General features: G+C 34.7%; 1 protein-coding gene across 2 annotated transcripts in view; it reads left to right on the top strand.

Annotated features, from left to right (window-relative positions):
• LOC145695063 (3-hydroxyisobutyryl-CoA hydrolase, mitochondrial-like) overlaps nt 1-17683 on the top strand; it is a 130534-nt gene that overhangs the window by 105026 nt on the left and 7825 nt on the right. For both annotated transcript variants that reach the window (XM_081771901.1, XM_081771902.1), the window contains exon 2: nt 16698-17668. In XM_081771901.1, coding sequence (XP_081628027.1) covers nt 16699-17668 — 970 coding nt within the window. In that variant the 5' untranslated portion in view covers nt 16698. The remainder of the gene's footprint in view (nt 1-16697; nt 17669-17683) is intronic.

Raw genomic sequence — 17683 nt, 5'->3', positions numbered from 1 at the left:
TTTAAAGTCTTAACAAACCAATATATATTGCTAGTAAAATAGTTTAAAGTGATCAAGCCCCTGGTGTGATAACCACAATATTTCATATCAAACTCCCCTTCCCCCATCACGAAATCCTGACTAAACGAACCAATATATGTTACCAGTAAAATAGTTTAGAATAATCGAACTCTGGTGTGATAACCACAGTATTTCATGTCTCGGACCCCCCCCCCCCCTCCAATTACGAAATCCTGGCTACGTGCCTGCATGGCATATCCTATGGCATTTCTTGTCGATAGAACTTGCTCTATTTCGTAGCATTTTCTCCAGCATTTCTGGTCCGATTGCAGCGCCGTGGTGTGTTAAAAAGAAGCGAAATATTTTGTGCCAAATATCTATGATCTTTGTTTTGTGTGGGAAATTGAATTGTAGTAAAGAAAAATATGTTGGAGTAGGGATGCTCTTTTCCCAGATACTTCTTTGTGATTTTCATTTTTTAATATGACCTGCGAGAACTGTTGTTACAATTACTATAGCTTTAGCTACCTCATGCTTAATTTCGGAGTCATAATTGCGCTCTTCTAGAGTGATTTGTTTGCTACGTCACGACAGATGCTTATCAAAATGCTACCGTTTAAAAGCATCATATACTTTTGATGCCATAGAATATTATATGAAATTTTTGGCAGCAGAAGGTAAGGTAGAAAATCTAAATAGGAAGATAGAACGACTGAATGTGAATATAGCGGGGATAAGCGAAGTAACAATAATTTTAGGAATGATCCAAAAGAATAGATCAAAAGATTGCTATCTTGGCCAAGAATTTTAGGAATGATAAAAAATGCATCAAAAGATTGCAATCTTGGCCGATAATTAGTTTCTGGATCAGGGGCCACAAAATTCTTGAACGGTCCCTAAATCGAGTTTTCATATTTTCTACGGAATAAGCACATCATACTCAGTTAAGTGATAGTTTGGGTTTGGCTACACTATATGTAGTTCTCCAGATATAAGGCCTACAAGATAATTTTTGATTGAAATATCTTGGATCAGGGGCCACAAAATTTTTGAACGGTCCCCAAATCGAGTTTTTGTATTTCCTACGGAATAAGCATATCATACTGAGTTAAGTGATAGTTTGGGTTCGGCTACACTGTATGTAGTTCTCCATATATTTGGGGTACAAGGAAATATTTGATTGAAATATATTGGATCTTTTTTGATCCAAAAAAGGTGATTTCTGGTTATGTGAATGTAGAATTACTAACTCAGGTACGAAAAACGGAGTCATTGGAGTTCAATTTATAATGAATCAGAAGATAGGACGTCGAATAAAAAATTACAACATAGTAAATGTCAAAATCATAGCAGTAAAACTACCTATCAGATCAAGGGATACAGCTATCATCCCAGTGTATGTACTAACGATAGCACATAACGATGAAGTGGATTAAGTTTATGCAGCTATCGAAAACGACACGAAAAACGTAGAAGGAAAAAATCTTATTCTGGTAGACATTGGAATGCGATCATAGGAGAAGGTGCAGAATGGAAAACAGTAAGAAAATACTGACTACAAAAGTGCAACGAAAGAGCAGAAAGACTGATTGAATTTCGCACAAAGAACAAGCTAATAGTAGGAAATACTTTGTTCAATGAACATAAGTGCAGGATTTGCACGTGGAAAGTACCATATATCAACAGAAGTATCAGATACATTACGTATTCGTTATAGAAAGGTTCAGGAAACAAATTTAGAGCTATGGACCATTCGAAAATACAGACTTGCCAAAGGGAAGTGGATAAAACAAATATGTGAAGAAATAGAAAGGATATGAACACAGGAGAATAGCCATGCTTTATAAGGAGATTTTAAGAGAAACCTCAAATCACGGAGACCAAAAGACCAATCAAGAAGGAAGACCAATGAATAAAGCTTGTAATAAATGAAAACATTCAAGGAATATTTAGAAAGGCTCTATGGGAGCGATTAGCACTCAGAGAAGCTCGAAAAGATAAAGGAAGTAGAAGAAAAGGCATAAGAAGACTTCATAACCTAGATCCGAGTACACCAAAGCATTACAAGACAAAGTATGGAAAAGCTGCAAGTGAAGCGGTAGGTGATGCCAGCATAAGTTATGTAAAGTGCGAGACAGGAAATTCAGGACAGGTTGTATAAATTAATCGACAATATTTACTAAAAAGAGGAGGTGCACATGATCCCAGAAGACATAGATAGTGGCAATACCAAAAACAGTAGATCAGTAATAATTTCAAGAGAATTTCAGTATACTGAGGGGTGAAGAGTAGTACCACAAAATTATAGAGAATCTTCATTAAAGACGATATGAAGTATGCCCTGGAGGTAATTTCGTATCTCCGGGGGAAAAAATTTCCCGGGTTACCCCCTGAAATCATCACTGTAGTAGGTATTGAGAAATATAAGAATCACAGAATGATAAGCTTACTTACATATGTTTAAAAAGTCTTGACAAAAATTATCTATAGAAGATTGGAATCCAAGATAGAAGTACTAGCAGCTGACGAGTTTGGTTTCAGAAAGAAAATCTGGTCGCGGAGGTAAATCTTACATTAGGAAGATCAGGGATTTATTTGTAGCCAGGGAAGCCTGGGAATTTCTTCCCTTCTAAGTCTTGACTTTCCTGTCTCTAAGTTTAATTCAGTCTTCCCAGCCTGGAAAGATTTTCCCCCCTTTCATAGCCTATATAATCTGTTTTAAACTGCAATAATTCAACTGTATGTTTTAGTAGCAAATCTTTATAAATATTCCCCCTTCTGCAAAATCCACAAATAAACCACTGAGGAAGATTGATAGAAGAAAGAATTCGAGTGGGAAAAGTAACTTACGTAGAGTTTGTAGACTTGAAATAAGCGTTTGATAATGTAGAATGAAACAAAATGTTCAAGCTTCTGAAAGAGTGATTAAGAAGCTATAAGGAACGAAGAATAATATATAATATGTACAAATACAGAAAGCAACAATTGAAACAGAAGGAGAGAAGCAACAATTCACAAACGTGTTAGGCAAAGATGCTCATTGTCATAATTTTTGTTTAATTTCTACGTTGAAGAAGCAATAAGGAAAATTAAGGACATTCACAGTCTAGGAATAACTGTTCATGGGCAAAAAATACAAACACTAAGTTTTACGGACGATATCATGATGATGGTAGAAAGAGGGAAAATATAGAGACATTTCTAACACAAATGCAAGAGGTACTTAGTAGCAAATTCTACATAAAGATCAACAGAGTAAACAAAAGTTACGAGATGCGCTAGGAAAGAAACAAAAAGAACAATGAACATCTAAATAAGATATCAGTTGGTAGAACAAGTGCAGGGATTATGTTGCTTACTGAATAAAATAACGTGCGGTAACAGGTGCAAACAAGATATAAAATCCAGAATACCTCAGGCGAAGAAGTCATTTGAAGAAAAACAGGAGCTTCTAACAGGAAGCAACGGCATAAAACTGAAGAAATAGCCTATTAAAACATGGGTGGAGTGTGAATGTGAGTCATGGACACTAGAAAAGGAAAAACGGTAATAGAAACTTTTGAAACGTGGTAAGTTATAGAATTGTGTTAAAAATTAAACAGGTAGATAAAACGTCAAATGAAAGAGTATTGTAAACCGTAAGGAAGAAAGTAGTATACTAAAGATTGTTTCAAAAAGAAGAGATAAATAGTGGGACACATTATGGAACATAAGGACATGTTATTAGCTATGGAAGGAGTAGAGAAAGAAACAACATCTAGAAGACCACGATTGAGATATACGGACTAATAACATAAGATATGGGGAAGAAAAAGTACATGGAAATGAAAAAAAGAAACTATTTCAGGATAGGAAAGATTGAAAGCTACATCAAAGGATTATTCTGACCTAAGAACAGAAGAGGCAGACGTCCTTCCAAAACTCCTTTCTACGTTTCATTAGCTGATTCAATGAGAAATATCTTTACAACTATATCTGAAACTTTATTAATGTTCCTGTGAAATTAAAAGACTATTTCTAAAATCATTATCATCAGCAAGTAACTTATTCAACATTTAAATTTGGTATTGCACTATAGCTGAGCTACAAGTTCGTGAGGAAACCTCATATTCTCCATTGAAGTACTTTGACAGTTTTCATAGCAGTGATGATGAGACTTGCTAAGAGCACTTAGTGACTTCGTAATTATTATTAATCACTCAAACAAAATTTGCTCAAGAAAGTAAACTCAGCTAACGGCAAATGTAATTTCGAAAAGTGTTAAATCCAATTTTATTTGACTCGAAATTATAAATATTACAAACTAAAGAGATGAAAACCGTTTCCCATTAAGGATTATCTCAATGAATTTAGTTCCTGGTAATAGTTAACCAGGTAGTGGATACTATCACTAAATTACAATATATATATATATATATATATATATATATATATATATATATATATATATATATATATATATATATATATATATATATATATATAATGATAGAAAAAGAATTACGTCACTCTAACCATAAATATTTATTTCGTCACTTGCGTCTTTTTAATTTATTTTTTTATATATTGCGGTTTGTGGGAGGTCAAGACAAAAGACTAGCTGCCCTGTGAAGAATCTTCATAACTGCGAGTGAATGCATAACTCAAGGCCAGTCAGGTCGAATTTCGTAGCATTGTGGTTTTCTCAGCAACTTATTGCACTACGTAGCTATCTATAACTGCGCTTGCATCACATGATCTCATTCCTTGGTAAGTTCCTTCTCGTCAATGAACATCAGTTGAGGTAGAATGGAAAAACTTTGCAGATTGATAAACTATGGCAAACGATTTCAATACAAGAAGTTACAATAGACCTGAATATTTCAGGAGTTGTGACTGAAACTGATCTACACAATAGCACTGACTTTCCTACGATTGGGTTTTAAGTTTGACTGAACTTCGCATTGGAATAGTTGTCATGCCATGGACGTCCCTGGCGGGGTACAGGGATTACGCGTTCCTCCCAAATATTTTGTGTAAGAGAGGAAAAGAATCAAGGCTGAAAAAATGAACGTTATATTTGTTGTTAAATAGTAGTTGTATTTTGTATAACTACTTATAAAAATATCTTTGAGTACCGTGATATGTTGAAGTAAGACAAAACTGCAATTAATGGTAGCATTAAAGTATATAATTACTATGTGAAGACAAAGAGGCTAGCTATTGACCGTACTGTATGGAAACTTGACAAATTTTAGCAAGTGACCTACCAGTGTGATCAGCGCATAATTTCTGAAACGTTTTACAATGCTGTGATATTAAGGCGGATCAACACCCGGAAGTCAGTACATATTTTAGCTCATTCCCTTAACCACTGCACAATGAAACATTACATATTATAAATATTGTACTATAAGGTAAAGTTATGTTTCAGGTACAACACAAGATACTCATTCATTTGGTTGTATCTTGATATCGAAAAAGGTAACAAATAGAAGAAAATATTTCATTCGTTTTACAATGAGCACACAAAATGGCACTTGCTGTTAGATCTTGCTAGAGGTGCTCACATGGGAGGGTCCCACAAGTTGTCGCTAAAATCTGATTGCCATATAGCACATTTGAAAGAGCATTATGAGAAATGAACATTAGCAAAATTTAAGGTGCTATGGACCAGAAGGATAGGAGCTATAGGGATTCAAAATTTGACTATCCAAAGAATTATATCATGGAATTATGTACGTTTAAAGTAAATATCTTGAAAACCATTAAACAGTGTTGCCATAGGAGGAGCAGTGTTGCCAACTCAGCATAAAAATATTTTGTTTAAATAGTACCATATGCAAATGTGCACAGATTCAAAATGTACTATTATCACTAAACATAACAGTGAAGTGTAATGGTACAGTGTTGTACGCTATTGGAGCTACGTGTACCTTTTATTCACCACAAAGTTCACTTGGCGGGATCGAACCCGGGATCCCAAGCACTTACCATGGCGTAGTATGGCCTTTGATCGCTTATTTAGGTTTTATAACAGGTATTTAAGCCAGGTTTTTATTTATTGGTTAAGTCAAGGATGGACCAAAGAACAGATGCGTTTCGGAACCGGATGGTCAACTTTGCGGCGCCAAGTAAGTGCGGAGGAGTGTGACTTTATTTTTTCTTAAGGCAAATTTCAAAAAATTTTCACGCCTTCAGTTTTCAAGATATCAGATTGAAACTTTGCATACGGATTGTATATACCTCTGCGTATTTCTCAATTTTTTTGAGATTCCTACCCGAACCGGGCAGGGCCCGAGGGACGCGGGTGTTCCGAGAAGATGATCTTTTAAAGAAAAAATCCGGTTTTCCCCGATTTTTCCGGTTTGGATGCATGATACGGACATATGAGTGGTGTCATAGGAAAGGGCTTATTATACTAAAGAACATGACGTTTGAACCATGACCCTAGGTCAAACAGTGATGACACAGTACATTTTTGAATTATGTTTATGTAAATATGTGTATATAAATATGTGTATATAAATATATAAATATATATATATATATATATATATATATATATATATATATATATATATATATATATATATATATATATATATATATAGAGAGAGAGAGAGAGAGAGAGAGAGAGAGAGAGAGAGAGATGAAAAACATGGGTCACCCTCAGACTTTCAAAAATTTCTCCAGACCTTCCAAGATACAAGATTGAAATTTTGCACACGTATTGTGTATATAAAAAAAATCTGATTCCTACGTGAATCCAGGCCTGGGCCAGATGGCCACAAATTTCGAAACATATTCGTATTTCGAAAAATCTCCCTGTTTTACCCAATTTTCATGTTTATGGTGTATATTTCGGACAAGCGAGTAATACCGGTGGACAGTTTGCTCAATCCTGAAGAAAGAAAAAAAAACACTAGGTATGAACCATGGTCCTACGACAAATAGTAAGGAAGCAGTAGCTATATAAGTGAAAGTCTAAAATTTACCTCAAAAAGTGGAAATCCTAAATAAGTTAATTCTGAAATACTGATCAAGAATTTTTTAAAGCAAAGATCGAAAAGTGAAATATATGCTTACTATAACAGTCTTTTATTGAGTTTTCAGCATTTTTTAAAAATTTTATTTCCGTAGAATAAAGAATTTCAGATAACATTTTAGATGCATAACTGTTAAAGAAAAAAAAATCATTCTTTTATTAATCTGAACCTACGAATCTGTCGCTTGAATTTAGTCCGTTTTGTCTGAATTTTCCTTTGGGGTGTGCCCTCTTGAATTTTATCCTGCATTCGTAATAATCTGTTTGGTAATTCTAATAGAGGCTGTAAGAAGAATAACTATTTCTTCAAGTTTCATTAAAAATTTTAGATGTTGTTCTTCTTGTTCTGCTCGGGAAAATGACGTTACTTTGGTAAGGATGAATGTGATTTTTTTAAATTCCTGCGGCAAATGGAAAATTGATTGACTCAGTTTCAAGAAAGCCGTTTGACATTGAAACTAAAACAAACATAAAATAAACTTAATTAGGTATAATATCAAATTATTTCACATCAAGAATTTATTAATTTTTTCAATAGTTCATCTCTAACATGTTAAGAATCGCACTACGTAAACGGTGCCACAGTTCACATCAAGACATGTTTGGCCATATATTAAGTAAACAATGCAAGAGGATGTATAAGGCGACTCTTAAGAAAGGTGTTAGTGTTCTACATCACAACTCCTTTTCCGGCATCACCTTATCAGCTGATTTGTCTTATATACATAATTCTATACTATATGCAATAGTATCATATATACTTCTATTTTCATATTTATATTGTCAATGTAAATAGCAACATTACAAAATATCAATATCAATATTCAAAAACTTTTTTTTTTTTTTTTTAGTTTCAATCAAATCAAATCGGGGATAAGGGCCGTCTTACTCATCCTTTTACATTGTTTGCTTAATATATGGCTAAACATGTATTGAGGATGTCAACTGTGGCATTTTTTACGTACTGCGAGCAGTGGTGGTTTTAGCAGGTAGACACTGGCCTATCCAAAAATTTTGAAAAATAAATAAACACTAAAAGATACAATAAAGTGTATTGTATCCACTTTCCACTTTTTTTATTAATGGTAAACAGTTATTTAATAAACATCATCAACCACTACTATAAAAGTAATTTCCTATTGTTATTAATCAATCAAATTTGAATATGTATCCATACGCGAGGTAGCGGGCCTACCCAAAATTAAAATCCTAATGCCGCCCCTGACTGCAAGCCTTAGCATGTTGAAGATGTACTACTGGGAAGCTGAATACATTTTTGTTGAGAAATGACTTTATACTAGATCGAAGTAAGTTTGTTTTAACTTCGTTTCAGGTACAATGTGAAACGGCTTTCTTGCAACTGAGTCAATCAATTTTTCATTTCTCTGCAGGTAGCTTTTTTTTTTTTAATCACATACATTTTTACTGAAATAGATGTGAGTAATATTGTTAATAACAGAACTGTATATAGTCATTTTTCCGAGAAGAACAAGTAGAATAAGATCTAAAATTTACGATAGAACTTAAAGAAATAGTTATTCTTCTCACAGTATCTGTTACTATTAGGCTACTAAAGAAAAAATCTCTTGAAGAAATCCATCGTTGGACAGAATTCCTTGTTTCCAAAGATTAGGCAGAACGGGATTTCCCATTCTGCCTAAAGGTAAGATCATTTAAAATATTTTCTACAAAGTGCTGGAGGGCCTTTAGGCAGAACGGGAAAACACCATTAAAAATCTTGCTATTTTGACTTTTAAAAGATTTTGAATTCTTGCTTTTAAGAGCCAATATAATAAAACAACTTGCTTTGGACAAGATAAATTTTCAAGCAAAGCACGCAACGCAAGAGTGAATGGAAATCAACCTTTACACGCCTGTGATCGTCACAACAACGTTTGTATATACAATCGATTGCCAACGATTTCATTTCAACGTCACACCAAGCATGAGAAAGTCGACCGTAATTGGGTCTGGCTGAGAAAGAAATCCAATGCAAAACGTTCGTTGCATCAACAAATTTTAGTTTGTAAAAAAAAAAAAAAAAAAAAAAAAAAAAAAAAAAAAAAAAAAGCTTATTAAAAGATCATAATAGTATACGGCCTTAATGCAAGATTAAACCCCCCTAGATTTCTTGAACAGCCCCCTAAGTTCAAAATTCTGGATAAATCACTGGGTGGAAAATTTTCTGCTATATTTTTGCGGAAAATTTGCTGTTCTAAACAAATATCTGTAATCAAGTAACAATTCCGCATTAAGCATAAAATTGATTGAATTAATGTATAGAAATGTTAAAAAATGAAAGATCGTTTAAAGAATTTGAAAATTTTCATGGCTCAGAAACTTTCCAGTATTATGTAGGAACAAGTGAAACAATGTTTCATGAATCGAAAAAAATTTTGAGTATGGAAAAATTGAAAAACTTTTTATAAGTCTGAAAATTTCATAATTTTAATGCAAAAAGTAAAACAACATTTTGTGAATCGGAAAGTTTTACTGCTCTGTAGAAACAAGTGGAAAACTTTTCCTAAGCCGGATAATTTTGAATATTATGTATAGTAACGTTAGGTGAAAAATTTTCCGGACATTGCACATTGAGCTATAAAATGGAATTACCGCAGAGGAAAGTTAGCTTTTGGGAACCGGAAAATTTTCTAATATTTCGAGTTGGCAAGTAAAAATTTATATAGTATTTCTCTCTCTTTCTGTGGGAGGCCCAGATTCGATTCTCGGCGGGAGCTCATGTGGTTCGGATTCCACGTTAACTAGTAGGTCTACGTCTCATATAGCCTCGCTACTGAACGGGAAGTTAAATTCAACTCAACTCAACTCTCTCTCTCACACACACACTCTGTGTGTATATGTATATGTGTTTGTAAAGTGCATGAGATATTGATCAAGTTCATAGAGTACAAATATCCCATTGTTTAAAATGTAACAAGAAAGCGAAAGAAAACTTTGTGAATTTATCAATTATTTCAAAAACAGAAATTCAACTATTTCTTCATATACAAGCCTGCCTAGGTAATGAAATAACCACATAAAAGTTCCTTATGAAGACTATTTTTGTAACAGAAAATTTGAAATGTTTTGATTTTATTGTGTTTAACACTCGTAAATCATAACTTCAAAATTGAAGTTTTGTATAAACAATATCTTAGAGCAAATATTTTGTAATATACTACCATTATTATGTATAAAAATGTATTAGAAATTATAACTATTCGTAGATCAAGTACATATATAACAAAAGGAAATATTTTTCTTTTATTTTATAAATTAAAATGAAATTACTTGTTGCTTTTAGAACGCAGCACTAATAGCGGATTTACACGTTTCTTCTATTATTTTATTAAAAGAATAACTACACAAGTCAACTTGCGTATTAGTTACATTTTACTTTCTCTTCCGAATGAATATATGAATAAATAAACGTTTATTTCCAGAAAATGTTAAGTATTTTATTTTCATGAGTTACTTAAACTGGGATTTTTGTTAGTCAAAAATTTACACTATTTATATATATTACAAGTACATAACTACAGAAAAGTAGTAAAGATATGAGAAAACTTCATCTTAAGCGTATTAAACTGACGAAATATGATTTTGTGAGATCAAGGATGAATTCTGAAGGAAGAACACATTGAAGTTTTTGAAACATTTTTGCAGAAATGAAGAATCGTTAGGTTTTCACTTCATTAAACTTTCTTCAGACAATATTTATTACAAATAAATTTTACGGCTAAACAACGATGTAGGAATAAGTGGAGTATGTTTTTATGAATCTGAAAAATTTCCGTTTCAAAATTTTCCGGAAAATTTTCATCCCTGGGTTCATCATACAAGTTGAATGCGAAACAATTTCTGTATCATTCTCTCAGCAAGTGCTTAATTTCCATACACACTACAAATTCTTCTCATAGCTTCTGCAGCATTAGATCCTGGACTAAATGCGAAGAGTAAAATGAGTCGGAAGTCTTCATTATTCTGTGCGTAACACTCCATACTAATTGACCTTAAAACTTGCTGTTAATAACATACAAACCCCAGTTTGCGACAATCAAACTCCAAATTGAAGAAAAACAATTGAATAACGAGAAATGAAGCCTTCATACTGCAATGTTGCTAAACCAATAAAATATGGCATGCACTTTTGAACTGACCTAATAAAATATGGTGAACACAGGTGATGAAAAAAAAAAAAGGAAGAGCATAATTTTATGCTGACTGAAATGGAGTCCCATTGTTAACTACAGCCAACAAGGAAAATGGGAAACAACAAATTTGATATTGGTCAGTTCAAAGATGGAGAAGTAAAAATTGATTGGATTGAAATTTCGAAGAATAGTTATAACTACTTGGGGAGCAGTTTGAACTAATGCGAGAAGGGGTACAGTATCATGAAGCACAGCTAAGAGGACTTTGTTATACAAAAAGCTCTACGACTTGAGAAAGAAAAGTATGAAAGTAAAGTTGCATTGAAGAATGTAAAAAAGTGTATGAAATGTTGAACTACGAAGGGAAAGCGATAAAGATAGGGAAACATATATTAGACATAAAGATAAAAGAGGAGTTTAGTAGGGTAGTGGCATATGAATAATGTATGTGGATGTAAATTCAATGTAAATAGAGATATAGCAAAAGAGAACACTACGACAATATAGAAACTAGAGATGAAAGTTAGTCTTTAATAAGCAAAATTAGCTTGGGACAGGTAGGAAGAACTTATTGAGGAGTTGTATGACAACAAGAATAAATTATGTATTTTGGGCAGTAACAGGAAAATAAAGTAAACGAAAAGGTTAAAAAATGGCGATACTAGTAGAAAAGTTACAGAATATAAAGGGAAATGAAGAATGAAAAGGTAGATAATATACCCATTGCGTTAATTAAGAATGTAGGGGAAAAGGTATTCGGAACCTTTAATCAAATGATCCAAGAGTTGTCATAAGACAACTTACGTTATGATTTCATTAGCTAAAAGAGTAAAATAAAATGTATGAGGACTATGAGCAGTGGCTCAGTGGTAAAAGATTTACCTCTGGTGTGTGGGGTCCACAGTTTATTCTAGCTCTTACCAAGTACAGTCTGTGGTGGACTAAAACCGTGTAAACGTATTTCTCGGGATTTTCCTGTGCAAACGCATTTCATCGGTGAAAACGACCACCTTCCATTCGCTTTGTCACTGTAATCTCTCCCAAAACTGGCGAAAACGTTATTAGTGATGAGTTGTTGACAGGAGAATTCGTGAAAGAACAGCAGATGGTTGATCAATCTTCAACAATCAACTTATTAATGTTTGTGCGCTTACTGCGTTTACTTTCGGAGAAATATGTGCCTCTGATTGTACTGGTGGCTGCCGTCCTGTCAGTAGTGCAGCCTGAATGAGTTTTCTTTTCAGGAACTCGTCGGCATGTTGCGGAGGAACTGAAGGGGGATGGGAACACTGCCTCTCATCGTGTATACAACCGATGGATCACTGACATGAGATGACACATGGGAGTGGCAATTGAGAGGGACGACTATTCCCTAGCTGAGTTCCTGTCACCATCTTACGCTGCCTCAGTGTGCGGCACTGCTCGAAGACAATTGTATAATAGACGTTCGCTGGCATTATCTTGGAATTGGAGACAAAAATGTGATAAACACTTAAGTACACTACCTTTGTTGTCTGACAACCCTTACACTACAAACAGCATGCTCAGCCAGCCGTTTACGGGGGCCAGTGTGCTGATACATTCAAACTAGGAGTAGCATGTAATCTATTATATATACAAATACATACATTCTTTGGCACCAATTTTGTTTGAATCAGTAATGTATACTGACAAGTAAACCTTACGTTTGGGTGAATCGAGTTGCTGACTGAGACACATATGAGAAAGTAGTACTAAATGTGGTCAGTATTTCAGTGAAGTTGTAGGTGCGAAGCTCCAGGGGTTTAGGAGATACAGCTACCAGAACATCACATGGAAGTACAGAATAGTCTTCATACAGTTGGAGGTAAAAGCTCTGTAAGACCTCTTGTAACGACAAAAGGTGAATAACAAAAATATGGGTCCATATTAGGACTAGGGGGAAGTCATATAGTAAGGGTATACCTAACGGCGGCCATCTTGAAATCCGCCATTTTGAATTAAGGTTAAGTTTTTAAAATAGGAATAGGGTCATGTGATACATGATTTAAGGCGCAAATTTAATCAGAAGAACAATGGTGACATTAATTTTGATTTACGCGCAATTGGTAAAAAGTTACAGGAAAATCAAATATTGTTGCAGTATATGTATTAGTCCTTTACTCCACCTTCTAAATTTTGTGTTAATGATAATAGTTAAATAAAAAGCAGGTGGATAAATATTAGGTCTATGGTAAGAGTTGCCTTGATGGCGGTCATGTTCAAATCCGCCATTTTGAATCAGTCAGGTGTGCTCACTGTGAGCAGAGCATTTGTGCAAGTCATGCACTCTTTTCTGAACTACATATTGATTGTACTAATTGAGGACTTTTCTGGAAGAAAGACACAAGTTCAATTATGACTCAATTCCACTTTGATCATTTTTCCTTAAATTAGCAACTTGTTTATGCGATAACAAATGCTGGTTAATGATAAAGCAAAAATGGTTATACCGTTGGATTTATGGTAAAATTTGTTATTAATAAGGTGTCACTGTTATCAGTGCTTAAAGTGACATTAGATGAGGTGGAGGTATGGAACAAATATGACCATTTAAGAGCAGTAATTTCGACATAACCCTAAAGAGCATCTCTACTCCTGACATTTTTGCACCATTTTGGACGTGATAATCTATAGGAAGAGAGAAAGAGCGGACTAATATGTAAATGTTTTACTCCCCAGTATCATCAGTCTAGTATTCAATGAATATTATTTTGCGTTGTATTACATTGTATTCCACTAGTATTTAATATTTTCCGATCTCATTTCCATTTTCAAAAGCTTCTGGTCTCGTCTCATCTCGTGATCTACACTAGTTTTCTTATAATTGTCAATACAGAAGTCCAGACAATGTGAAAAGAATAATTTTGAATTTTTTAAAAAATGTCCTGTCAATACCAGGGGCGGATCCAAGTTAAACATCTTAGGCGAGTGGTAAGATTAAGAGCACAAATTCTGTTATTGAGTCGAGTGATAGGGAATTGTTATTAACTTTCGAAGCAGCAAGAACGAAATATTTGATAGTACAATCATATTTGTTGACTCAATGCTAACATCGTATTTATTTCTGTGTAAAGTGTGTTGTCTTCTGCACGCAAATTACAATTTAAATCAGTTATTTTTACCGGTATGCCATACCAGTTGCTTTTCGAACTTTCGGATGCATAACCGGCTCATACCACCTCACTTTAAGCACTGACTGTTATGCGTTTTGTTTAAAACTTTTGTCTGAATCAAAATGGCGGATTTGAACATGGCCGCCATCAAGGCAACTCTTACCATAGACCTAATATTTATCCACCTGCATTTTATTTAACTATTATCATTAACACAAAATTTACAAGGTGGGGTAAAGGACTAATACATATACTGCAACAATATTTAATTTCCCTGTAACTTTTTACCAATTGCGCGTAAATCAAAATTAATGTCACCATTGTTCTTCTGATTAAATTTGCGCCTTAAATCATGTATCACATGACCCTATTCCTATTTTAAAAACAACCTTAATTCAAAATGGCGGATTTCAAGATGGCCGCCGTCAGGTATACCCTTACTATATGACTTCCCCTTAGTCCTAAAATGGACCCATATATTTGTTATTCACCTTTTGTCGTTACAAGAGGTCTTACAGAGCTTTTTACCTCCAACTGTATGAAGACTATTCTGTACTTCCATGTGATGTTCTGGTAGCTGCATCTCCTAAACCCCTGGAGCTTCGCACCTACAACTTCACTGAAATACTGACCACCTTTAGTACTACTTTCTCATATGTGTCTCAGTCAGCAACTCTATTCACCCAAACGTAAAGTTTACTTGTGATTGACCTACAGTCTGTATCCATCAGTATCTTGGTGTTCCACCAGAGCACGCAGCAAAAGGTCAGTTTTGAATATGAAAAAGATAACTGTGTATGGGCGAAGAAGTAAGGAAGGTGAACAGCTTTGATTGGAAGGAGACATGACGTAAAGATGCAATTAATTTCCATCGAATTAAGTACATAAAAGCCTTTTAGACAAAGAGAAGGAGTATATGTAGTATTCATTGATTTAAACAATGCTTTTAACAGCTTGAACTGGATAATCCGAACACCCTTGGGATAAAAAGTACGGTCGAAACCTATATATAGTCCAACCATTAAAAGTTTTTTCTATAATAAATAATATAGGATAGTGAAATTGAAAGAGGTGTTCGTCAAAAATTTTGCCACCCAGCAACATAATTTAGTATCCAGAAGAGTACCGAAGAAGAGTTTAATTAGGGAACAGGTTGATTCGATAGCAGCTAGAACTAGTATATTTGTTTTTCAGACGATGTGATTGCTCGATTCGATATCTCGGCCGAGTTCGTTCATGGAGTCAATTCGTTAATATCTTCACGAGAAACGGTAACTTTAGCTGTGGCTATTAGGGATGAGCACGAGTCGAGCTAAAACTCGACTCCACTAGAGTTTCGAGTCGAGTCAAAGGTAATTTTCTAGAGGTGAGTCACTATTTTTTAGGTCGAGTTTCGAGTCAAGTAGAGTTTGATAAATTGGCTCGCTCGTTCAGCTCGTTAAAATTCGTTTTGAAATCATGGCCTGATTAAACTGGAAAGCGAAAGCCATCAGAAATGTAAACAGTAATGTGGAATGCTTTTAGAGTTTCTCACGAGAGAGGACATTGCTGACATCTCGTCTCGTCCCGATAACGAGACAATAGATTTTTATAACGGGACAGTCTCAAATATCGTGAGCACCAATATAAGTATAATTATACTGTAAATCTTATCATCAAGGCTGAGACCTCCGCGGTTGAATTTTTGAGCCCAAGCGGAATCCCAACCCGGATAGTAATGTCAACCGGCTTGACTCGATTCAACTGAGTGAACAGCTTGAGCCGGCTCGATTGGGATGATCCATCGGCTTAGTTCGAGTCACCCGGGCTGAGCAGTTTTCAATATGTTTGTACGGCGCCTTATAACTTTTAAGAATTTTTGGCTTGAGCTCGAATATTTGCTACTCCTCCGTAGTAGTATCATTGATAATTATATTGTCTGTGTAGGATACTTGAAGACAGTACTTGAAATTAAACACAGGATTTGGCTCGACTTGACTCGAAATTCGACCCGAATTCAAGACGAGTTCTCGAGCCAAGCTAAAAGATATGTGTTTTGAGTCGAGTTACTCACTCGAACTCACTCTTACCCATCCCTAGTTTCTATCCATACTCCATTTATTTATAACTGTACGTTACGTGTAACGCTAACATGCAAACCTCAAAAAATTTAAGTGTTATGTATTGCGTAAACATTTAGGTGAAAATATTTAGATATTCATAATCCTTATTTAAACGCAAGCCCATTCATTAATAAATTTACTTTTCCCGTGATCCTCTCTACTATCATTAGCAGATGTTATTATGTTAGTAGTAGCATTCTTCTTTTATTCAACTTATACTTTAAAATTTCATAAGTAGGGTTATGTAACTCGTTTTTAATTTTTTGATGTGTTCTTACAGGATGTTGAGGCCTCGCATCCAGTTTCTGCAACAATATTTTGTATTGAAGAGGCATCTAAGTTCGGATGGAAGGGGCATGGTTCTGGAAAGAATAAATAATAAATTGCTGGTGACAATGGATAGGCCAAAAACTCGTAACGCCATCGACATTTTTGACGTTCAAGCACTCAGAAGTCCTTTGTTGGAGTGGAAAAACGAAATACAGTTGGCAATTATTCGTGCCAAGGGACCTTATTTTTCTGCTGGTGGAGATTTGAAGCGTATTCTTCAATCTGATGGGGACAGGAGGGAATTGATAGCAATGGGTTACGGGATGTATTTGACTATGTCCAAGCTACCTTTCCCTGTGATATCCTTAATTCAAGGACCTGCAATTGGAGCAGGAGCAGCACTAGCAATGCACAGTACATTTCGAGTTGGTTCAGAAAAGGCTACTGTGTGCTTCCCAGAGACAAGAATTGGTTTATACCCAGACAATGGTGCAACATATATTCTTAATCAGCTTCCATACGAACTCGGTATGTACATGGGACTTGCAGCGTGCAGATTAGATGCACAAGATGCATACCATGCAGGACTGATAACACACTTGTGTGATAGTTCACTTTTATCGGAACTAGAAGCAAAGCTAATGGACCTTGAAAATTGTAAACATGAAAATGTTAAAATAGTTTTGAATGAATACAATCTTCGCTTTAGTTCACACCGAGAATTTTCCCTACAGTCTCATCTACTAGATTTACAAAAATATTTCTCTGCCAGTACGGTGGAAGAAACACTTAAACGTTTAGAAAAAGATGAATCTAAGTGGGCAAAAACTACGTTTAAGAAATTACTAGGAATGTCTCCAACTTCTTTAAAAGTGACTAAAAGAGCTATTGATGGGGCTAGGGGACTATCTCTTGCTGATTGTCTGTATAGAGAGAGCCTTCTTACACAAAGGATGATTGTTCAGCATGACTTTTTGGAAGGTTAGTATTATTAAC

This window comes from Thermobia domestica, chromosome 9, assembly GCF_964235325.1.
Source record: "Thermobia domestica chromosome 9, izTheDome1.hap1.1, whole genome shotgun sequence".
In the NCBI taxonomy this organism is placed as follows: domain Eukaryota; kingdom Metazoa; phylum Arthropoda; class Insecta; order Zygentoma; family Lepismatidae; genus Thermobia; species Thermobia domestica.
The sequence above is the reverse complement of the archived record's forward strand: the minus strand, read 5'-3'. Positions and strand labels throughout refer to the sequence as shown.